This window comes from Lampetra fluviatilis, unplaced genomic scaffold (assembly GCF_964198595.1).
Source record: "Lampetra fluviatilis unplaced genomic scaffold, kcLamFluv1.1 SCAFFOLD_750, whole genome shotgun sequence".
Classification (NCBI taxonomy): Eukaryota; Metazoa; Chordata; class Hyperoartia; order Petromyzontiformes; family Petromyzontidae; genus Lampetra; species Lampetra fluviatilis.
This window is the reverse complement of record NW_027621657.1, coordinates 12,494-37,302: the sequence shown is the minus strand read 5'-3', so window position 1 is coordinate 37,302 and position 24,809 is coordinate 12,494. Positions and strand designations below refer to the sequence as shown.

The following is a 24,809-nucleotide window of genomic DNA, read 5'->3' as shown; positions in this document are numbered from 1 at the left end:
TGATGGTGGTGATGGTGGTGATGATGATGATGGTGATGATGGTGTTGGTGATGTTGGTGGTGGTGATGGTGATGTTGGTGGTGGTGATGGTGATGTTGGTGATGGTGATGATGGTGATGATGGTGATGATGGTGGTGATGATGGTGATGATGGTGTTGGTGGTGATGGTGGTGATGGTGATGTTGGTGATGGTGATGATGATGGTGGTGATGGGGGTGATGGTGATGATGATGGTGATGATGGTGTTGGTGATGTTGGTGGTGGTGATGGTGATGTTGGTGGTGGTGATGGTGATGTTGGTGATGGTGATGATGGTGATGATGGTGTTGGTGGTGATGGTGGTGATGGTGATGATGATGGTGGTGATGATGATGGTGGTGATGGGGGTGATGGTGATGATGATGGTGATGATGGTGGTGATGATGTTGGTGGTGATGGTGTTGGTGATGTTGGTGGTGGTGATGATGATGGTGGTGATGGGGGTGATGGTGATGATGGTGATGGTGATGATGGTGATGTTGGTGGTGGTGATGGTGATGATGTTGGTGATGTGTGCAGGAAGTGAATCGCTACAAGGGGAAGAATTACCCCATCATGAATATTCACGAACGCACACTCAGCGTGCTGGCATGCAAGGTGAGTGGCTCACTCACTCACCCCTCACTCACCACTCACTCACCCCTCACTCACTCACTCACCCACTCACTCACTCACTCAATCACTCACTCACTCACTCAATCACCACTCACTCACTCACCCACTCACTCACCCACTCACTCACTCAATCACTCACCCACTCACTCACTCAATCACTCACTCAATCACTCACTCACCCCTCACTCACCCACTCACTCACTCACCCACTCACTCACCCACTCACTCACTCAATCACTCACTCAATCACTCACTCACCCCTCACTCACTCACTCACTCACTCAATCACCACTCACTCACTCACTCACCCCTCACTCACCCACTCACTCACTCAATCACTCACTCAATCACTCACTCACCCCTCACTCACCCACTCACTCACCCACTCACTCACCCACTCACTCACTCACTCACCCACTCACTCACCCACTCACTCACCCACTCACTCACTCACCCCTCACTCACCACTCACTCACCCCTCACTCACTCACTCACCCACTCACTCACTCAATCACTCACTCACTCACTCACTCACTCACCCCTCACTCACCCACTCACTCACTCAATCACCACTCACTCACTCACCCACTCACTCACCCACTCACTCACTCAACCACTCACTCACCCACTCACTCACCCACTCACTCACTCACCCACTCACTCACTCACCCACTCACTCACCCACTCACTCACTCACTCACTCACCCACTCACTCACCCACTCACTCACCCACTCACTCACTCACCCACTCACTCACCCACTCACTCACCCCTCACTCACTCACTCACTCACCCACTCACACTCACTCACTCACTCACTCACCCACTCACCCACTCACTCACCCACTCACTCACTCACTCACTCACCACTCACTCACCCCTCACTCAACTACTCACTCACTCACCCACTCACTCAATCACTCACTCACTCAGCCCTCACTCACTCACCCCTCACTCACCACTCACTCACCCACTCACTCAATCACTCACTCACTCACTCAGCCCTCATTCACTCACCCCTCACTCACCCCTCACTCACCACTCACTCACCCACTCACTCAACCACTCACTCACCCACTCACTCACTCACTCACCACTCACTCACCCCTCACTCAACTACTCACTCACTCACCCACTCACTCAATCACTCACTCACTCAGCCCTCACTCACTCACCCCTCACTCACCACTCACTCACCCACTCACTCAATCACTCACTCACTCAGCCCTCACTCACTCACCCCTCACTCACCCCTCACTCACCACTCACTCACCCACTCACTCAACCACTCACTCACCCACTCACTCACTCACTCACCACTCACTCACCCCTCACTCAACTACTCACTCACCCACTCACTCAATCACTCACTCACTCAGCCCTCACTCACTCACCCCTCACTCACCACTCACTCACCCACTCACTCAATCACTCACTCACTCACTCAGCCCTCACTCACTCACCCCTCACTCACCCCTCACTCACCACTCACTCACCCACTCACTCAATCACTCACCCACTCACTCACCCACTCACTCACTCACCACTCACTCACCCCTCACTCAACTACTCACTCACCCCTCACTCAACCACCCACTAACTCACTCACCCACTCACCACTCACTCACTCAACCACTCACTCACTCACTCACCCACTCACTCAATCACTCACTCAACCACCACTCACTCACTCACTCACTCACCACTCACTCACCCCTCACTCACCCCTCACTCACCACTCACTCACCACTCACTCACCCCTCACTCACCACTCACTCACCCCTCACTCACCACTCACTCACCACTCACTCACCCACTCACTCAACCACTCACTCACTCACCCACTCACTCACCCCTCACTCACCACTCACTCACCCCTCACTCAACTACTCACTCACTCACTCACCCACTCACTCAATCACTCACTCACTCACCCCTCACTCACCCCTCACTCACCCCTCACTCACCCCTCACTCACTCACTCACCCACCCACTCACCCACTCACCCACCCCTCACCCACTCACTCACCCACTCACTCACTCACTCACCCCTCACTCACCCACCCACTCACTCACCCACTCACTCACCCCTCACCCACTCACTCACTCACCCACCCACTCACTCACCCCTCACTCACCCCTCACTCACTCACCCACCCACTCACTCACCCACTCACTCACCCCTCACCCACTCACTCACTCACCCACTCACTCACCCCTCACTCACCACTCACTCACCCCTCACTCAACTACTCACTCACTCACCCACTCACTCAATCACTCACTCACTCACTCACTCACTCACCCTCACTCACCCCTCACTCACTCACTCACCCACCCACTCACCCACTCACTCACCCCTCACCCACTCACTCACCCACTCACTCACCCCTCACTCACTCACCCACCCACTCACTCACCCACTCACCCCTCACCCACTAACCCACCCACTCACTCACCCCTCACTCACCCCTCACTCACTCACCCACCCACTCACTCACCCACTCACTCACCCCTCACCCACTCACTCACTCACTCACCCACTCACTCACCCCTCACTCACCCCTCACTCACTCACTCAACCACTCACTCACTCACTCAACCCTCACTCACTCACTCACTCACCCCTCACTCACTCACCCACTCACCCACTCACCCACCCACTCACTCACCCACTCACTCACCCCTCACCCACTCACTCACTCACTCACCCACTCACTCACCCCTCACTCACCCCTCACTCACTCACTCACCCCTCACTCACCCCTCACTCACTCAACCACTCACTCACTCACCCCTCACTCACTCACCCACTCACCCACCCACTCACTCACCCCTCACTCACCCCTCACTCACCCCTCACTCACTCACTCAACCACTCACTCACCCCTCACTCACCCCTCAGTCACCCCTCACTCACCCCTCACTCACTCACTCAACCACTCACTCACTCACTCTCCGCATGTGTCCGTGTCTGTGTCTCCGTGTGTCTCTGCGTGTCTCACCCCGCGTGTCTCACCCCGTGTGTCTCACCCCGTGTGTCTCACCCCGCGTGTCTCCGCGTGTCTCGGTGTCTGTGTCTCCGTGTGTCTCCGTGTCTCACCCCGCGTGTCTCCGTGTCTGTGTCTCCGTGTCTCACCCCGTGTGTCTCCGTGTCTGTGTCTCCGCGTGTCTCCGCGTGTCTCCGTGTGTCTCACCCCGCGTGTCTCACCCCGTGTGTCTCACCCCGCGTGTCTCCGCGTGTCTCACCCCGCGTGTCTCACCCCGTGTGTCTCACCCCGTGTGTCTCCGCGTGTCTCACCCCGCGTGTCTCACCCCGCGTGTCTCACCCCGCGTGTCTCACCCCGCGTGTCTCACCCCGCGTGTCTCACCCCGTGTGTCTCACCCCGTGTGTCTCACCCCGTGTGTCTCACCCCGCGTGTCTCACCCCGCGTGTCTCACCCCGCGTGTCTCACCCCGTGTGTCTCACCCCGTGTGTCTCACCCCGTGTGTCTCACCCCGTGTGTCTCACCCCGCGTGTCTCACCCCGTGTGTCTCACCCCGTGTGTCTCACCCCGTGTGTCTCACCCCGCGTGTCTCACCCCGTGTGTCTCACCCCGTGTGTCTCACCCCGCGTGTCTCACCCCGCGTGTCTCACCCCGTGTGTCTCACCCCGTGTGTCTCACCCCGTGTGTCTCACCCCGTGTGTCTCACCCCGTGTGTCTCACCCCGCGTGTCTCACCCCGCGTGTCTCACCCCGCGTGTCTCACCCCGCGTGTCTCACCCCGTGTGTCTCACCCCGCGTGTCTCACCCCGTGTGTCTCACCCCGCGTGTCTCACCCCGTGTGTCTCACCCCGTGTGTCTCCGTGTGTCTCACCCCGCGTGTCTCACCCCGCGTGTCTCACCCCGTGTGTCTCACCCCGTGTGTCTCACCCCGTGTGTCTCACCCCGTGTGTCTCACCCCGTGTGTCTCACCCCGTGTGTCTCACCCCGTGTGTCTCACCCCGTGTGTCTCACCCCGTGTGTCTCACCCCGCGTGTCTCCGCGTGTCTCCGCGTGTCTCACCCCGCGTGTCTCACCCCGCGTGTCTCACCCCGCGTGTCTCACCCCGCGTGTCTCACCCCGCGTGTCTCACCCCGCGTGTCTCACCCCGCGTGTCTCACCCCGCGTGTCTCACCCCGCGTGTCTCACCCCGCGTGTCTCACCCCGCGTGTCTCACCCCGCGTGTCTCACCCCGCGTGTCTCACCCCGCGTGTCTCACCCCGCGTGTCTCACCCCGCGTGTCTCACCCCGCGTGTCTCACCCCGCGTGTCTCACCCCGCGTGTCTCACCCCGCGTGTCTCACCCCGCGTGTCTCACCCCGTGTGTCTCACCCCGTGTGTCTCACCCCGTGTGTCTCACCCCGCGTGTCTCACCCCGCGTGTCTCACCCCGTGTGTCTCACCCCGCGTGTCTCACCCCGTGTGTCTCACCCCGTGTGTCTCACCCCGCGTGTCTCACCCCGCGTGTCTCACCCCGCGTGTCTCACCCCGCGTGTCTCACCCCGTGTGTCTCACCCCGTGTGTCTCACCCCGTGTGTCTCACCCCGTGTGTCTCACCCCGTGTGTCTCACCCCGTGTGCCTCACCCCGTGTGTCTCACCCCGTGTGTCTCACCCCGTGTGTCTCACCCCGTGTGTCTCCGCGTGTCTCCGCGTGTCTCCGCGTGTCTCCGCGTGTCTCACCCCGTGTGTCTCACCCCGTGTGTCTCACCCCGTGTGTCTCACCCCGTGTGTCTCCGTGTGTCTCCGTGTGTCTCACCCCGTGTGTCTCACCCCGTGCGTCTCACCCCGTGTGTCTCCGCGTGTCTCCGCGTGTCTCCGCGTGTCTCACCCCGTGTGTCTCACCCCGTGTGTCTCACCCCGTGTGTCTCACCCCGTGTGTCTCACCCCGCGTGTCTCCGCGTGCCTCACCCCGTGTGTCTCACCCCGTGTGTCTCACCCCGTGTGTCTCCGCGTGTCTCCGTGTGTCTCACCCCGCGTGTCTCACCCCGTGTGTCTCACCCCGTGTGTCTCACCCCGCGTGTCTCACCCCGTGTGTCTCACCCCGCGTGTCTCACCCCGTGTGTCTCACCCCGCGTGTCTCACCCCGTGTGTCTCACCCCGTGTGTCTCACCCCGTGTGTCTCACCCCGTGTGTCTCCGCGTGTCTCACCCCGTGTGTCTCACCCCGTGTGTCTCCGTGTGTCTCACCCCGTGTGTCTCACCCCGTGTGTCTCACCCCGTGTGTCTCCGCGTGTCTCCGCGTGTCTCCGCGTGTCTCACCCCGCGTGTCTCACCCCGTGTGTCTCACCCCGCGTGTCTCACCCCGTGTGTCTCACCCCGTGTGTCTCACCCCGCGTGTCTCACCCCGCGTGTCTCACCCCGCGTGTCTCACCCCGCGTGTCTCACCCCGTGTGTCTCACCCCGTGTGTCTCACCCCGTGTGTCTCACCCCGTGTGTCTCACCCCGTGTGTCTCACCCCGTGTGCCTCACCCCGTGTGTCTCACCCCGTGTGTCTCACCCCGTGTGTCTCACCCCGTGTGTCTCCGCGTGTCTCCGCGTGTCTCCGCGTGTCTCCGCGTGTCTCACCCCGTGTGTCTCACCCCGTGTGTCTCACCCCGTGTGTCTCACCCCGTGTGTCTCCGTGTGTCTCCGTGTGTCTCACCCCGTGTGTCTCACCCCGTGCGTCTCACCCCGTGTGTCTCCGCGTGTCTCCGCGTGTCTCCGCGTGTCTCACCCCGTGTGTCTCACCCCGTGTGTCTCACCCCGTGTGTCTCACCCCGTGTGTCTCACCCCGCGTGTCTCCGCGTGCCTCACCCCGTGTGTCTCACCCCGTGTGTCTCACCCCGTGTGTCTCCGCGTGTCTCCGTGTGTCTCACCCCGCGTGTCTCACCCCGTGTGTCTCACCCCGTGTGTCTCACCCCGCGTGTCTCACCCCGTGTGTCTCACCCCGCGTGTCTCACCCCGTGTGTCTCACCCCGCGTGTCTCACCCCGTGTGTCTCACCCCGTGTGTCTCACCCCGTGTGTCTCACCCCGTGTGTCTCCGCGTGTCTCACCCCGTGTGTCTCACCCCGTGTGTCTCCGTGTGTCTCACCCCGTGTGTCTCACCCCGTGTGTCTCACCCCGTGTGTCTCCGCGTGTCTCCGCGTGTCTCCGCGTGTCTCACCCCGCGTGTCTCACCCCGTGTGTCTCACCCCGTGTGTCTCACCCCGCGTGTCTCACCCCGCGTGTCTCACCCCGTGTGTCTCACCCCGCGTGTCTCACCCCGCGTGTCTCACCCCGCGTGTCTCACCCCGCGTGTCTCACCCCGTGTGTCTCGCCCCGTGTGTCTCACCCCGTGTGTCTCACCCCGTGTGTCTCACCCCGTGTGTCTCACCCCGTGTGTCTCACCCCGTGTGTCTCACCCCGTGTGTCTCGCCCCGTGTGTCTCGCCCCGTGTGTCTCGCCCCGCGTGTCTCACCCCGCGTGTCTCACCCCGTGTGTCTCGCCCCGTGTGTCTCGCCCCGTGTGTCTCACCCCGTGTGTCTCACCCCGTGTGTCTCACCCCGTGTGTCTCACCCCGTGTGTCTCACCCCGTGTGTCTCACCCCGCGTGTCTCACCCCGTGTGTCTCACCCCGTGTGTCTCACCCCGTGTGTCTCCGCGTGTCTCACCCCGTGTGTCTCACCCCGTGTGTCTCACCCCGTGTGTCTCACCCCGTGTGTCTCCGCGTGTCTCACCCCGTGTGTCTCACCCCGCGTGTCTCACCCCGTGTGTCTCACCCCGTGTGTCTCACCCCGTGTGTCTCACCCCGTGTGTCTCACCCCGTGTGTCTCACCCCGTGTGTCTCACCCCGTGTGTCTCCGCGTGTCTCACCCCGTGTGTCTCACCCCGTGTGTCTCACCCCGTGTGTCTCACCCCGTGTGTCTCCGCGTGTCTCACCCCGCGTGTCTCACCCCGTGTCTCACCCCGTGTGTCTCACCCCGTGTGTCTCACCCCGCGTGTCTCACCCCGTGTGTCTCACCCCGTGTGTCTCACCCCGTGTGTCTCACCCCGTGTGTCTCCGCGTGTCTCACCCCGTGTGTCTCACCCCGCGTGTCTCACCCCGTGTGTCTCACCCCGTGTGTCTCCGCGTGTCTCACCCCGTGTGTCTCACCCCGCGTGTCTCACCCCGTGTGTCTCACCCCGTGTGTCTCACCCCGTGTGTCTCACCCCGTGTGTCTCACCCCGTGTGTCTCACCCCGTGTGTCTCCGCGTGTCTCACCCCGTGTGTCTCACCCCGTGTGTCTCACCCCGTGTGTCTCACCCCGTGTGTCTCACCCCGTGTGTCTCCGCGTGTCTCACCCCGCGTGTCTCACCCCATGTCTCACCCCGTGTGTCTCACCCCGTGTGTCTCACCCCGCGTGTCTCACCCCGTGTGTCTCACCCCGTGTGTCTCACCCCGTGTGTCTCACCCCGTGTGTCTCACCCCGCGTGTCTCACCCCGTGTGTCTCACCCCGCGTGTCTCACCCCGTGTGTCTCACCCCGTGTGTCTCACCCCGTGTGTCTCACCCCGTGTGTCTCACCCCGTGTGTCTCACCCCGTGTGTCTCACCCCGCGTGTCTCACCCCGCGTGTCTCACCCCGTGTGTCTCACCCCGCGTGTCTCACCCCGTGTGTTTCCGTGTGTCTCACCCCGTGTGTCTCACCCCGTGTGTCTCACCCCGTGTGTCTCACCCCGTGTGTCTCACCCCGTGTGTCTCACCCCGTGTGTCTCACCCCGTGTGTCTCACCCCGTGTGTCTCACCCCGTGTGTCTCACCCCGCGTGTCTCACCCCGTGTGTCTCACCCCGTGTGTCTCACCCCGTGTGTCTCACCCCGTGTGTCTCACCCCGCGTGTCTCCGCGTGTCTCACCCCGTGTGTCTCACCCCGTGTGTCTCACCCCGTGTGTCTCACCCCGTGTGTCTCACCCCGTGTGTCTCACCCCGCGTGTCTCCGCGTGTCCCCAGTTTGTCTCAGAGGTTGTGATCGGCGCTCCATACTCCGTCACCTCTGACCTCCTAGACCACTTCCAGGTGAGAGGTCACGGGGTCAAGCGGGTGGGTGAGTGCGTAGGTGGGTGGGTCGGTGGGTGGGTGGGTGAGTGGTTGGGTGGGTGGATGGGTGGGTGGGTGGGTGGGTCGGTGGGTGAGTGGGTGGGTGGGTGGGTGAGTGGTTGGGTGGGTGGGTGGGTGAGTGGTTGGGTGGGTGGGTGGGTGAGTGGTTGGGTGGGTGGGTGGGTGAGTGGTTGGGTGGGTGGGTGGGTGGGTGAGTGGTTGGGTGGGTGGGTGGGTGAGTGGTTGGGTGGGTGGGTGGGTGGGTGGTTGGGTGGGTGGGTGGGTGAGTGGTTGGGTGGGTGGGTGGGTGAGTGGTTGGGTGGGTGGGTGGGTGGGTGGTTGGGTGGGTGGGTGGGTGGGTGGTTGGGTGGGTGGGTGGGTGGGTGGGTGGGTGGTTGGGTGGGTGGGTGGGTGAGTGGTTGGGTGGGTGGGTGGGTGGGTGGTTGGGTGGGTGGGTGGGTGGTTGGGTGGGTGGGTGGGTGGGTGGTTGGGTGGGTGGGTGGGTGGGTGGTTGGGTGGGTGGGTGGGTGAGTGGTTGGGTGGGTGGGTGGGTGAGTGGTTGGGTGGGTGGGTGGGTGAGTGGTTGGGTGGGTGGGTGGGTGAGTGGATGGGTGGGTGGGTGGGTGAGTGGTTGGGTGGGTGGGTGGGTGAGTGGTTGGGTGGGTGGGTGGGTGAGTGGTTGGGTGGGTGGGTGGGTGAGTGAGTGGTTGGGTGGGTGGGTGGGTGAGTGAGTGGTTGGGTGGGTGGGTGGGTGAGTGAGTGGTTGGGTGGGTGGGTGGGTGGGTGAGTGAGTGGTTGGGTGGGTGGGTGGGTGAGTGAGTGGTTGGGTGGGTGGGTGAGTGGTTGGGTGGGTGGGTGGGTGAGTGAGTGAGTGAGTGAGTGGTTGGGTGGGTGGGTGGGTGAGTGGGTGGGTGGGTGGGTGGGTGGGTGGGTGAGTGGTTGGGTGGGTGGGTGGGTGAGTGAGTGAGTGAGTGGTTGGGTGGGTGGGTGGGTGAGTGAGTGGGTGGTTGGGTGGGTGAGTGGTTGGGTGGGTGGGTGAGTGGGTGGGTGGGTCGGTGAGTGGTTGGGTGGGTGGTTGGGTGGGTGGGTGAGTGGTTGGGTGGGTGGGTGAGTGGTTGGGTGGGCGGGTGGGTGAGTGGTTGGGTGGGCGGGTGGGTGAGTGAGTGAGTGGTTGGGTGGGTGGGTGAGTGAGTGAGTGGTTGGGTGGGTGGGTGAGTGGGTGGGTGGGTGAGTGGGTGGGTGAGTGGGTGGGTGGGTGGGTGAGTGGTTGGGTGGGTGGGTGGGTGAGTGAGTGAGTGAGTGAGTGGTTGGGTGGGTGGGTGGGTGAGTGGTTGGGTGGGTGGGTGGGTGAGTGGTTGGGTGGGTGGGTGGGTGAGTGGTTGGGTGGGTGGGTGGATGAGTGAGTGAGTGAGTGGTTGGGTGGGTGGGTGAGTGAGTGAGTGAGTGGGTGGGTGGGTGGGTGAGTGGGTGGGTGGGTGAGTGGGTGGGTGGGTGAGTGAGTGAGTGGTTGGGTGGGTGGGTGAGTGGTTGGGTGGGTGGGTGAGTGGTTGGGTGGGTGGGTGGGTGAGTGGTTGGGTGGGTGGGTGGGTGAGTGAGTGGTTGGTTGGGTGGGTGAATGAGTGAGTGAGTGGGTGGGTGCGTGAGTGGGTGGGTGGGTGAGCGGGTGGGTGGGTGAGTGGGTGAGTGGGTGAGTGGGTGAGTGGGTGGGTGGGTGAGTGGGTGTGTGGGTGAGTGGGTGGGTGGGTGCGTGAGTGGCTGGGTGAGTGAGTGGCTGGGTGAGTGAGTGGCTGGGTGGGTGAGTGAGTGGGTGAGTGAGTGGGTGGGTGGGTGAGTGGGTGGGTGGGTGAGTGGGTGAGTGGGTGGGTGGGTGAGTGGGTGGGTGAGTGGGTGGGTGAGTGAGTGGCTGGGTGGGTGAGCGGGTGGGTGGGTGAGCGGGTGGGTGGGTGAGCGGGTGGGTGGGTGAGCGGGTGGGTGGGTGAGCGGGTGGGTGGGTGAGCGGGTGGGTGGGTGAGCGAGTCGGTGAGCGAGTCGGTGAGCGTGTCGGTGAGCGTGTTGGTGAGCGAGTCGGTGAGCGAGTCGGTGAGCGAGTCGGTGAGCGTGTTGGTGAGCGAGTCGGTGAGCGAGTTGGTGAGCGAGTTGGTGAGCGTGTTGGTGAGCGAGTGGGTGAGCGAGTTGGTGAGCGAGTTGGTGAGCGTGTTGGTGAGCGAGTGGGTGAGCGAGTCGGTGAGCGAGTCGGTGAGCGAGTCGGTGAGCATGTTGGTGAGCGAGTGGGTGAGCGAGTCGGTGAGCGAGTCGGTGTGTGAGCGAGTTGGTGAGTGAGTTGGTGAGTGAGTTGGTGAGCGAGTCGGTGAGTGAGTTGGTGAGCGAGTCGGTGAGTGAGTTGGTGAGTGAGCGAGTTGGTGAGTGAGTGAGTCGGTGAGCGAGTTGGTGAGTGAGCGAGTTGGTGAGTGAGTTGGTGAGTGAGTTGGTGAGCGAGTCGGTGAGTGAGTTGGTGAGCGAGTGAGTTGGTGAGCGAGTTGGTGAGTGAGTTGGTGAGTGTGTTGGTGAGCGAGTGGGTGAGCGAGTCGGTGAGCCAGTTGGTGAGTGAGTGAGTGAGTTGGTGAGTGAGTTGGTGAGCGAGTTGGTGAGCGAGTTGGTGAGCGAGTCGGTGAGTGAGTTGTTGAGTGAGTGAGTTGGTGAGCGAGTTGGTGAGCGAGTTGGTGAGCGAGTGAGTGAGTTGGTGAGCGAGTTGGTGAGCGAGTTGGTGAGCGAGTTGGTGAGCGAGTCGGTGAGCGAGTCGGTGAGTGAGTGAGTTGGTGAGCGAGTTGGTGAGTGAGTGAGTGAGTTGTTGAGTGAGTGAGTTGGTGAGTTGGTGAGTGAGTTGGTGAGTGTTTTTTCCCAGGTATCGCTGGTTTGCCACGGAGCCACGGAGATCATGGTCGACCGGGATGGCATTGACCCTTACAGTGTAAGCTCACCACACCCTCACCACACACTCACCACACACTCACCACACACTCACCACACACTCACCACACACTCACCACACCCTCACCACACACTCACCACACACTCACCACACCCTCACCACACCCTCACCACACACTCACCACACACTCACCACCCACACACTCACCACACACTCACCACACCCTCACCACACCCTCACCACACACTCCTCACACTCCTCACCCACAAACTCACCACCCACACACTCACCACACACTCACCACACACTCACCACACACTCACCACACACTCACCACACCCACACCACACACTCACCACACACCCACCACACACCACCACACCCACACACTCACCACACACTCACCACACCCTCACCACACACTCCCACCACCACACCCACACACCCCACCCACACACCACCACCACCCCACACACCACCACACACCCACCACACACCCACCACACCCCACCACACACCACCACACCCCACCACACCCCACCACACCCCCCACCACACCCTCACCACACCCTCACCACCCACACACCACCACACACCACCACCACACCACCACCCACCACACCACCACACACTCACCACACCCTCACCACACACCACACCCACCACACACCACCCACCACACCTCACCCACACCACCACCCACACCCCACCACACACCACCACACCCCACCCACACCCCACCCACACACACCACCACACACCACACCACACACTCACCACCCACCACCCACCACACCCCACCCCACACACCACCACACCCTCACCACACACCACCACCCCACACTCACCACACACTCACCACACACTCACCACCCACACACCACCACCACCACCCACCACACACACCACCACACACTCACCACACCCTCACCACACACTCACCACCCACACACACCACACACCACCACACACCACCCACACTCCTCACCCACCACTCACCACCCACACACTCACCACACACTCACCACACACTCACCACACACTCACCACACCCTCACCACACACTCACCACACCCTCACCACACCCTCACCACACCCTCACCACACACTCACCACACCCTCACCCCACCACACACTCACCACACACTCACCACACACTCACCACCCACACACTCACCACACACTCACCACACCCTCACCACACCCTCACCACACACTCACCACACACTCACCACACACTCACCACACACTCACCACACACTCACCACACACTCACCACACACTCACCACCCACTCACCACACACTCACCACACACTCACCACACACTCACCACCCACACACTCATACACACTCACCACACACTCACCCACACTCCTCACCCACAAACTCACCACACACTCACCACACACTCACCACACACTCACCACACCCTCACCACACACTCACTCACCACACACTCACCACACACTCACCACACACTCACCACACACTCACCACACACTCACCCACACTCCTCACCCAAACACTCACCACACCCTCACCACACACTCACCACACACTCACCACACACTCACCACACACTCACCACACACTCACCACACACTCACCACCACACCCTCACCACACACTCACCACTCACTCACCCACACACTCACCACACACTCACCACACACTCACCACACACTCACCACCCACACACTCACCACACACTCACCACCCACACACTCACCACACACTCACCACACACTCACCACACACTCACCACACACTCACCACCCACACACTCACCACACACTCACCACACACTCACCACACACTCACCCACACTCCTCACCCACACACTCCTCACCCAAACACTCCTCACCACCCACTCACCACTAACTCACCACCCACACACTCACCACACACTCCTCACCCAAACACTCACCACACCCTCACCACACACTCACCACACACTCACCACACACACACCACACACTCACCACACACTCACCAGACACTCACCACACACTCACCACCCACACACTCACCACACACTCACCACACACACACCACACACTCACCACACACTCACCACCCACACACTCACCACACACTCACCACCCACACACTCACCACCCACACACTCACCACCCACACACTCACCACACACTCACCACACACACACCACACACTCACCACACACTCACCACACACTCACCACCCACACACTCACCACCCACACACTCACCACACACTCACCACACACTCACCACACACTCACCACACACTCACCACACCCACACACTCACCACACACTCACCACACACTCACCACACACTCACCACACACACACTCACCACACACTCACCACACCCACTCACCACCCACACACTCACCACACACTCACCACCCACACACTCACCACACCCTCACCACACACTCACCACCCACACACTCACCACACACTCACCACCCACACACTCACCACACACTCACCACACACTCACCACCCACTCACCACCCACACACTCACCACACACTCACCACCCACACACTCACCACACCCTCACCACACACTCACCACCCACACACTCACCACACACTCACCACCCACACACTCACCACACACTCACCACACACTCACCACACCCACACACCCACACACTCACCACCCACACACTCACCACACACTCACTCACCACACACTCACCACCCACTCACCACACCCTCACCACACACTCACCACACACTCACCACACCCTCACCACACCCTCACCACACACTCACCACACACTCACCACACCCACACACTCACCACGCCATCCTTAGCAAACGTACACAAACACAACACACTCAACCATCCTATCAGGGTAGAGCTCACTGAGCTGATTCACTTGGTCCTGCTAGTAGCCTCCTCCTGGTTACACCAGCCCACAGGGGATTATTGTGTCTGTCCGTCGGGCATCCAAAAATGTGAGGGGCTGGGTGGGGAGGGGAGGGTGGGGAGGGGCTGGGTGGGGAGGGGCTGGGTGGGGAGGGGCTGGGTGGGGCTGGGTGGAGAGGGGAGGGTGGGGAGGGGCTGGGTGGGGAGGGGCTTGGTGGGGAGGGGCTGGGTAGAGGGTGGGGCTAGGTGGGAGGGTGGGGAGGGGCTGGGTAGGGGGTGGGGCTAGGTGGGAGGGTGGGGAGGGGCTGGGTGGGGAGGGGAGGGTGGACAGGGGCTGGGTGGAGAGGGGCTGGGTGGGGGGGTGGGGATGGGTGGAGGGGCTGGGTGGGGAGGGGAGGGTGGACAGGGGCTGGGTGGAGAGGGGCTGGGTGGGGGGGTGGGGATGGGTGGAGGGGCTGGGTGGGGAGGGGAGGGTGGACAGGGGCTGGGTGGAGAGGGGCTGGGTGGGGGGGTGGGGATGGGTGGAGGGGCTGGGTGGGGAGGGGAGGGTGGGGAGGGGCTGGGTGGGGAGGGGCTGGGTAGGGGGTGGGGCTAGGTGGGAGGGGCTGGGTAGGGGCTGGGTGTTAGCCCCTCCCCCTGTCCCCACTGGCTCCACACACACAACAATCATCATGATGATGGTGGTGATGGTGGTGATGGTGTTGATGGTGGTGTTGATGGTGGTGGTGATGTTGTTAATGATGTTGTTGATGTTGTTAATGATGTTGTTGATGTTGTTGTTGATGATGGTGGTGGTGATGTTGTTAATGATGGTTATGATGATGGTGGTGGTGATGGTGATGTTGTTGATGATGATGATGATGTTGATGGTGATGTTGTTAATAATGGTGATGATGATGGTGTTGATGGTGGTGGTGATGGTGTTGATGTTGATGGTGATGTTAATAATGGTGATGATGATGATGGTGTTGATGGTGGTGGTGATGGTGATGTTGTTAATAATGGTGATGATGATGATGGTGTTGATGGTGGTGGTGATGGTGATGTTGTTAATAATGGTGATGATGATGGTGTTGATGGTGGTGGTGATGTTGTTGATGTGTCCAGGAGGCAAAGAACAGGGGAATATTCCAGGTGGTGATGTCTGGAAACGATTTAACGACAGACTCCATCGTGCAGAGAATCATCCAGAACCGGTGAGACGCGGGGAGAGAGACACGGGGAGAGAGACACGGGGAGAGAGACACGGGGAGAGAGACACGGGGAGAGAGACACGGGGAGAGAGAGACACACGGGGAGAGAGAGAGACACACGGGGAGAGAGACACGGGGAGAGAGACACGGGGAGAGATACACGGGGAGAGAGACACGGGGAGAGAGACACGGGGAGAGAGACACGGAGAGAGAGACACGGGGGGAGAGAGAGACACACGGGGAGAGAGACACGGGGAGAGAGACACGGGGAGAGAGACACGGGGAGAGAGACACGGGGAGAGAGACACGGGGAGAGAGACACGGGGGGAGAGAGATATGGGGAGAGAGACACGGGGAGAGAGACACGGGGAGAGAGACACGGGGAGAGAGACACGGGGAGAGAGAGAGAGAGACACGGGGAGAGAGACACGGGGAGAGAGACACGGGGAGAGAGACACGGGTGAGATAGACACGGGGAGAGAGAGAGACACACGGGGAGAGAGACACGGGGAGAGAGACACGGGGAGAGAGACACGGGGAGAGAGACACGGGGAGAGAGACACGGGGAGAGAGACACGGGGAGAGAGACACGGGAGAGAGACACGGGGAGAGAGACACGGGGAGAGAGAGAGAGACACACGGGGAGAGAGACACGGGGAGAGAGACACGGGGAGAGAGACACGGGGAGAGAGACACGGGGAGAGAGACACGGGGAGAGAGACACGGGGAGAGAGACACGGGGAGAGAGACACGGGGAGAGAGAAACACACGGGGAGAGAGAGAGACACACGGGGAGAGACACACGGGGAGAGACACACGGGGAGAGAGACACGGGGAGAGAGACACGGGGAGAGAGACACGGGGAGAGAGACACGGGGAGAGAGACACGGGGAGAGAGACACGGGGAGAGAGAGAGACACACGGGGAGAGAGACACGGGGAGAGAGACACACGGGGAGAGAGAGAGACACACAGGGAGAGAGAGAGACACGGGGAGAGAGACACGGGGAGAGAGACACGGGGAGAGAGACACGGGGAGAGAGACACGGGGAGAGAGAGAGACACACGGGGAGAGACACGGGGAGAGAGACATGGGGAGATAGACACGGGGAGAGAGACACGGGGAGAGAGACACGGGGAGAGAGACACGGGGAGAGAGACACGGGGAGAGAGACACGGGGAGAGAGACACGGGGAGAGAGACACGGGGAGAGAGACACGGGGAGAGAGACACGGGGAGAGAGACACGGGGAGAGAGACACGGGGAGAGAGAGACACACGGGGAGAGAGAGACACACGGGGAGAGAGACACGGGGAGAGAGAGAGAGACACACGGGGAGAGAGACACGGGGAGAGAGACACGGGGAGAGAGACACGGGGAGAGAGACACGGGGAGAGAGACACGGGGAGAGAGACACGGGGAGAGAGACACGGGGAGAGAGACACGGGGAGAGAGACATGGGGAGAGAGAGAGACACACGGGGAGAGAGACACGGGGAGAGAGACACGGGGAGAGAGACACGGGGAGAGAGAGAGACACGGGGAGAGAGAGAGACACGGGGAGAGAGAGAGACACGGGGAGAGAGAGAGACACACGGGGAGAGAGACACGGGGAGAGAGACACGGGGAGAGAGACACGGGGAGAGAGACACGGGGAGAGAGACACGGGGAGAGAGACACGGGGAGAGAGACACGGGGAGAGAGAGAGACACACGGGGAGAGACACGGGGAGAGAGACATGGGGAGATAGACACGGGGAGAGAGACACGGGGAGAGAGACACGGGGAGAGAGACACGGGGAGAGAGACACGGGGAGAGAGACACGGGGAGAGAGACATGGGGAGAGAGACACGGGGAGAGAGACACGGGGAGAGAGACACGGGGAGAGAGACACGGGGAGAGAGACACGGGGAGAGAGACACGGGGAGAGAGAGAGACACACGGGGAGAGAGACACGGGGAGAGAGAGAGAGACACACGGGGAGAGAGACACGGGGAGAGAGACACGGGGAGAGAGACACGGGGAGAGAGACACGGGGAGAGAGACACGGGGAGAGAGACACGGGGAGAGAGACACGGGGAGAGAGACACGGGGAGAGAGACATGGGGAGAGAGAGAGACACACGGGGAGAGAGACACGGGGAGAGAGACACGGGGAGAGAGACACGGGGAGAGAGACACGGGGAGAGAGACACGGGGAGAGAGACACGGGGAGAGAGACACGGGGAGAGAGACACGGGGAGAGAGAGAGACACGGGGAGAGAGAGAGACACGGGGAGAGAGAGAGACACACGGGGAGAGAGACACGGGGAGAGAGACACGGGGAGAGAGACACGGGGAGAGAGAGACACGGGGAGAGAGAGACACGGGGAGAGAGAGACATGGGGAGAGAGAGACACGGGGAGAGAGAGACACGGGGAGAGAGACACGGGGAGAGAGACACGGGGAGAGAGACACGGGGAGAGAAACACGTGGGGAGAGAGAGACACGGGGAGAGAGACACGGGGTGAGAGAGACACGGGGAGAGTGAGACGCGGGGAGAGAGAGACACGGGGAGAGAGACACGGGGAGAGAGACACGGGGAGAGAGACACGGGAGAGAGACACGGGGAGAGAGACACGGGGAGAGAGAGAGAGACACACGGGGAGAGAGACACGGGGAGAGAGACACGGGGAGAGAGACACGGGGAGAGAGACACGGGGAGAGAGACACGGGGAGAGAGACACGGGGAGAGAGACACGGGGAGAGAGACACGGGGAGAGAGACACGGGGAGAGAGAAACACACGGGGAGAGAGAGAGACACACGGGGAGAGACACACGGGGAGAGACACACGGGGAGAGAGACACGGGGAGAGAGACACGGGGAGAGAGACACGGGGAGAGAGACACGGGGAGAGAGACACGGGGAGAGAGACACGGGGAGAGAGACACGGGGAGAGAGAGAGACACACGGGGAGAGAGACACGGGGAGAGAGACACACGGGGAGAGAGAGAGACACACAGGGAGAGAGAGAGACACGGGGAGAGAGACACGGGGAGAGAGACACGGGGAGAGAGACACGGGGAGAGAGACACGGGGAGAGAGAGAGACACACGGGGAGAGACACGGGGAGAGAGACATGGGGAGATAGACACGGGGAGAGAGACACGGGGAGAGAGACACGGGGAGAGAGACACGGGGAGAGAGACACGGGGAGAGAGACACGGGGAGAGAGACACGGGGAGAGAGACACGGGGAGAGAGACACGGGGAGAGAGACACGGGGAGAGAGACACGGGGAGAGAGAGACACACGGGGAGAGAGAGACACACGGGGAGAGAGAGACACACGGGGAGAGAGACACGGGGAGAGAGAGAGAGACACACGGGGAGAGAGACACGGGGAGAGAGACACGGGGAGAGAGACACGGGGAGAGAGACACGGGGAGAGAGACACGGGGAGAGAGACACGGGGAGAGAGACACGGGGAGAGAGACACGGGGAGAGAGACACGGGGAGAGAGACACGGGGAGAGAGACATGGGGAGAGAGAGAGACACACGGGGAGAGAGACACGGGGAGAGAGACACGGGGAGAGAGACACGGGGAGAGAGAGAGACACGGGGAGAGAGAGAGACACGGGGAGAGAGAGAGACACACGGGGAGAGAGACACGGGGAGAGAGACACGGGGAGAGAGACACGGGGAGAGAGACACGGGGAGAGAGACACGGGGAGAGAGACACGGGGAGAGAGACACGGGGAGAGAGACACGGGGAGAGAGACACGGGGAGAGAGAGAGACACACGGGGAGAGACACGGGGAGAGAGACATGGGGAGATAGACACGGGGAGAGAGACACGGGGAGAGAGACACGGGGAGAGAGACACGGGGAGAGAGACACGGGGAGAGAGACACGGGGAGAGAGACATGGGGAGAGAGACACGGGGAGAGAGACACGGGGAGAGAGACACGGGGAGAGAGACACGGGGAGAGAGACACGGGGAGAGAGAGAGACACACGGGGAGAGAGACACGGGGAGAGAGAGAGAGACACACGGGGAGAGAGACACGGGGAGAGAGACACGGGGAGAGAGACACGGGGAGAGAGACACGGGGAGAGAGACACGGGGAGAGAGACACGGGGAGAGAGACACGGGGAGAGAGACATGGGGAGAGAGAGAGACACACGGGGAGAGAGACAGACACACGGGGAGAGAGACACGGGGAGAGAGACACGGGGAGAGAGACACGGGGAGAGAGACACGGGGAGAGAGACACGGGGAGAGAGAGAGACACGGGGAGAGAGAGAGACACGGGGAGAGAGAGAGACACACGGGGAGAGAGACACGGGGAGAGAGACACGGGGAGAGAGACACGGGGAGAGAGACACGGGGAGAGAGACACGGGGAGAGAGAGACACGGGGAGAGAGAGACACGGGGAGAGAGACACGGGGAGAGAGACACGGGGAGAGAGAGACACGGGGAGAGAGACACGGGGAGAGAGAGACACGGGGGGAGAGACCCGAGTTCGATTCCAGCTCACAGCCAACAACACCACCAGTGACGATTGATCTCAACCGGTGCTGGGCCTCCCCTAGGTCGCCTCGGCCTCAAATGAGTCACCTGGTGTAGCGGTGGTGGTGTGTAGTGAACATCGCTAGCACTGGGGAGACAAAGGCGGCCGGGCGTTGTGCTGGCCACCCAACCCCCTCTGTGTGTGTAGCCACAGTGCCCGTAGCCTTCATGGCAGCACTTGCCCCTACAGTCTGTTAAGGCTTTACGGGGAATCTTTGTATTAACCTTTGTCTCTGTGTGTGTGTCTGTCTGTGTGTCTGTGTCTCTGTCTGTGTGTGTGTGTGTGTCTCTGTGTCTGTCTGTCTCTCTCTGTCTCTGTGTCTCTCTGTGTGTCTCTGTGTGTCTCTCTGTGTGTTTCTCTGTGTGTCTTTGTGTCTGTCTGTCTCTGTGTCTGTCTCTCTCTGTCTCTCTGTGTGTCTCTGTGTGTCTCTCTCTGTGTGTCTCTGTGTTTCTCTGTGTGTCTTTGTGTCTGTCTGTCTCTGTGTCTGTCTCTCTCTGTCTCTCTGTGTGTCTCTGTGTGTCTCTCTCTGTGTGTCTCTCTGTGTGTCTCTGTGTCTGTCTGTCTCTGTGTCTGTCTCTCTCTGTCTCTCTGTGTGTCTCTCTGTGTGTCTCTCTATCTGTCTCTCTGTCTTTGTGTCTCTCTGTGTGTCTCTGTCTGTCTCTCTCTCTGTCTGTCTCTGTCTGTCTCTCTCTCTGTCTGTCTCTGTCTGTCTCTCTCTCTGTCTGTCTGTCTCTCTCTGTCTCTGTGTGTGTCTCTGTCTGTCTCTCTGTGTCTCTGTGTCTCTCTGTGTCTCTGTCTCTCTCTGTCTCTCTCTGCCTGTGTCTGTCTCTCTCTCTCTGTGTCTCTGTCTCTCTGTCTATCTGTCTCTCTCTGTGTGTCTCTGTGTGTGTCTCTCTGTCTCTGTGTCTCTGTCTCTCTCTGCCTGTGTCTGTCTCTCTCTCTGTCTCTCTGTCTCTGTGTCTTTCTGTGTCTTTGTCTCTCTGTCTCTCTCTGTGTGTGTCTGTGTCTCCCTGTCTCTCTGTCTCTCTCTGTGTCTCTTTCTGTCTGTCTCTCTGTCTCTCTCTGTGTCTCTTTCTGTCTGTCTCTCTGTCTCTCTCTGTCTCTCTGTCTTTGTCTCTCTGTCTCTCTCTGTGTGTCTCTGTGTCTCCCTGTCTCTCTGTCTCTCTGTGTGTCTCTTTCTGTCTGTGTCTCTGTGTCTCTCTGTCTCTCTGTCTCTCTCTGTCTCTTTCTGTCTGTCTCTCTGTCTCTCTCTGTCTCTCTGTCTCTCTGTCTTTGTCTCTCTGTCTCTCTCTCTGTGTGTCTCTGTGTCTCCCTGTCTCTCTGTCTCTCTCTGTGTCTCTTTCTGTCTGTCTCTCTGTCTCTCTGTCTCTCTGTCTTTGTCTCTCTGTCTCTCTCTGTGTGTCTCTGTGTCTCCCTGTCTCTCTGTCTCTTTCTGTCTGTGTCTCTGTGTCTCTCTGTCTCTTTCTGTCTGTGTCTCTGTGTCTCCCTGTCTCTCTGTCTTTGTCTCTCTGTCTCTCTCTGTGTGTGTCTGTGTCTCCCTGTCTCTCTGTCTCTTTCTGTCTGTCTCTCTGTCTCTCTGTCTCTCTGTCTTTGTCTCTCTGTCTCTCTCTGTGTGTGTCTGTGTCTCCCTGTCTCTCTGTCTCTTTCTGTCTGTGTCTCTGTGTCTCCCTGTCTCTCTGTCTTTGTCTCTCTGTCTCTCTCTGTGTGTGTCTGTGTCTCCCTGTCTCTCTGTCTCTTTCTGTCTGTCTCTCTGTCTCTCTCTGTCTCTCTGTCTTTGTCTCTCTGTCTCTCTCTGTGTGTGTCTGTGTTTCCCTGTCTCTCTGTCTCTTTCTGTCTGTCTCTCTGTCTCTCTCTGTCTCTCTGTCTTTGTCTCTCTGTCTCTCTCTGTGTGTGTCTGTGTCTCCCTGTCTCTCTGTCTCTTTCTGTCTGTCTCTCTGTCTCTCTCTGTCTTTCTGTCTTTGTCTCTCTGTCTCTCTCTGTGTGTGTCTGTGTCTCCCTGTCTCTCTGTCTCTTTCTGTCTGTCTCTCTGTCTCTCTCTGTCTCTCTGTCTTTGTCTCTCTGTCTCTCTCTGTGTGTGTCTGTGTCTCCCTGTCTCTCTGTCTCTTTCTGTCTGTCTCTCTGTCTCTCTCTGTCTCTCTGTCTTTGTCTCTCTGTCTCTCTCTGTGTGTGTCTGTGTCTCCCTGTCTCTCTGTCTCTTTCTGTCTGTGTCTCTGTGTCTCCCTGTCTCTCTGTCTCTCTGTCTTTGTCTCTCTGTCTCTCTCTGTGTGTGTCTGTGTCTCCCTGTCTCTCTGTCTCTTTCTGTCTGTCTCTCTGTCTCTCTCTGTCTTTGTCTCTCTGTCTCTCTCTGTGTGTGTCTGTGTCTCCCTGTCTCTCTGTCTCTCTCTGTCTGTGTCTCTGTGTCTCTCTGCAGGCTGCTGTATGAAGAGAGAAACGCAAAGAAAGTAGCCAAAGAGTTTGCATCACTCGCTCAGCCATAAGCTCACCACTCACTCACCACTCACCACTCACTCACCACTCACTCACTCGCTCACTCACCACTCACTCACTCACCCACTCACTCACTCACTCACCCACTCACTCACTCACCACTCACTCACCCACACGCTCACCACTCACTCACCCACTCACTCACTCACCACTCACTCACTCACCACTCACTCGCTCACCCACACGCTCACCACTCACTCACCCACTCACTCGCTCACTCACTCACCACTCGCTCAGCCATAAGCTCACCCACTCACTCACTCACTCACCACTCACCCACTCACTCACTCACCCACTCACTCACTCACCCACTCACTCACTCACCCACTCACTCACTCACCCACCACTCACTCACTCACCCACACACACACCTACTCACCCACACGCTCACCCACACGCTCACCTACTCACCCACACGCTCACCCACACGCTCACCTACTCACCCACACGCTCACCCACACGCTCACCTACTCACCCACACGCTCACCCACACGCTCACCCACACACACACCTACTCACCCACACGCTCACCCACACGCTCACCCACACACACACCTACTCACCCACACGCTCACCCACACGCTCACCCACACACACACCTACTCACCCACATGCTCACCCACACACACACCCACCCACACACTCATCCACTCACCCACACACACACCTACTCACCCACACACTCACCCACACACTCACCCACACACTCACCCACACACACTCACCCACACACACACCTACTCACCCACACACTCACCCACACACACACCTACTCACCCACACACTCACCCACACACTCACCCACACACACTCACCCACACACACACCTACTCACCCACACACTCACCCACACACACACCTACTCACCCACACACTCACCCACACACTCACCCACACACTCACCCACACGCTCACCTACTCACCCACATGCTCACCCACACGCTCACCCACACACACACCTACTCACCCACACGCTCACCCACACACTCACCCACACACACGCTCACCTACTCACCCACACACACACCTACTCACCCACACACTCACCCACACACTCATCCACTCACCCACACACACACCTACTCACCCACACACTCACCCACACACTCACCCACCCACACACCTACTCACCCACACACTCACCCACACACTCACCCACACACACCTACTCACCCACACACTCACCCACACACTCACCCACACACACACCCACCTACTCACCCACACACTCACCCACACACTCACCCACACACACACCTACTCACCCACACACTCACCCACACACTCACCCACACACACACCTACTCACCCACAAACACACCTACTCACCCACACACTCACCCACACACACACCTACTCACCCACACACTCACCCACACACTCACCCACACACTCACCCACACACTCACCCACACACTCACCCACACACTCACCTACTCACCCACACACTCACTCACCCACACACTCACCCACACACACACCTACTCACCCACACACTCACCCACACACTCATCCACTCACCCACCTACTCACCCACACACTCACCCACACACACTCACCCACACACACACCTACTCACCCACAAACACACCTACTCACCCACACACTCACCCACACACACACCTACTCACCCACACACTCACCCACACACTCACCCACACACTCACCCACACACACACCTACTCACCCACACACACACCTACTCACCCACACACTCACCCACACACACACCTACTCACCTACACACTCACCCACACACTCACCCACACACTCACCCACACACACTCACCCACACACACACCTACTCACCCACACACTCACCCACACACTCACCCACACACACTCACCCACACACACACCTACTCACCCACACACTCACCCACACACACCTACTCACCTACACACTCACCCACACACTCACCCACACACTCACCCACACACACTCACCCACACACACACCTACTCACCCACACACTCACCCACACACACACCTACTCACCCACACACTCACCCACACACTCACCCACACACTCACCCACACGCTCACCTACTCACCCACATGCTCACCCACACGCTCACCCACACACACACCTACTCAC

General features: G+C 60.1%; 1 protein-coding gene across 1 annotated transcript in view; it reads left to right on the top strand.

Annotated features, from left to right (window-relative positions):
• PCYT2 (phosphate cytidylyltransferase 2, ethanolamine) overlaps window positions 1-23,419 on the top strand; it is a gene marked incomplete at its 5' end in the record, with an annotated part of 31,366 nt that extends 7,947 nt beyond the window's left edge. Inside the window, 5 exons of the mRNA XM_078885728.1 lie at window positions 559-636; window positions 8,618-8,683; window positions 11,586-11,651; window positions 15,587-15,675; window positions 22,634-23,419. Of these exons, the coding sequence (XP_078741854.1) occupies window positions 559-636; window positions 8,618-8,683; window positions 11,586-11,651; window positions 15,587-15,675; window positions 22,634-22,700 (366 nt within the window). The remainder of the gene's footprint in view (window positions 1-558; window positions 637-8,617; window positions 8,684-11,585; window positions 11,652-15,586; window positions 15,676-22,633) is intronic.
• Between the last annotated feature and the right edge of the window lie 1,390 nt (window positions 23,420-24,809).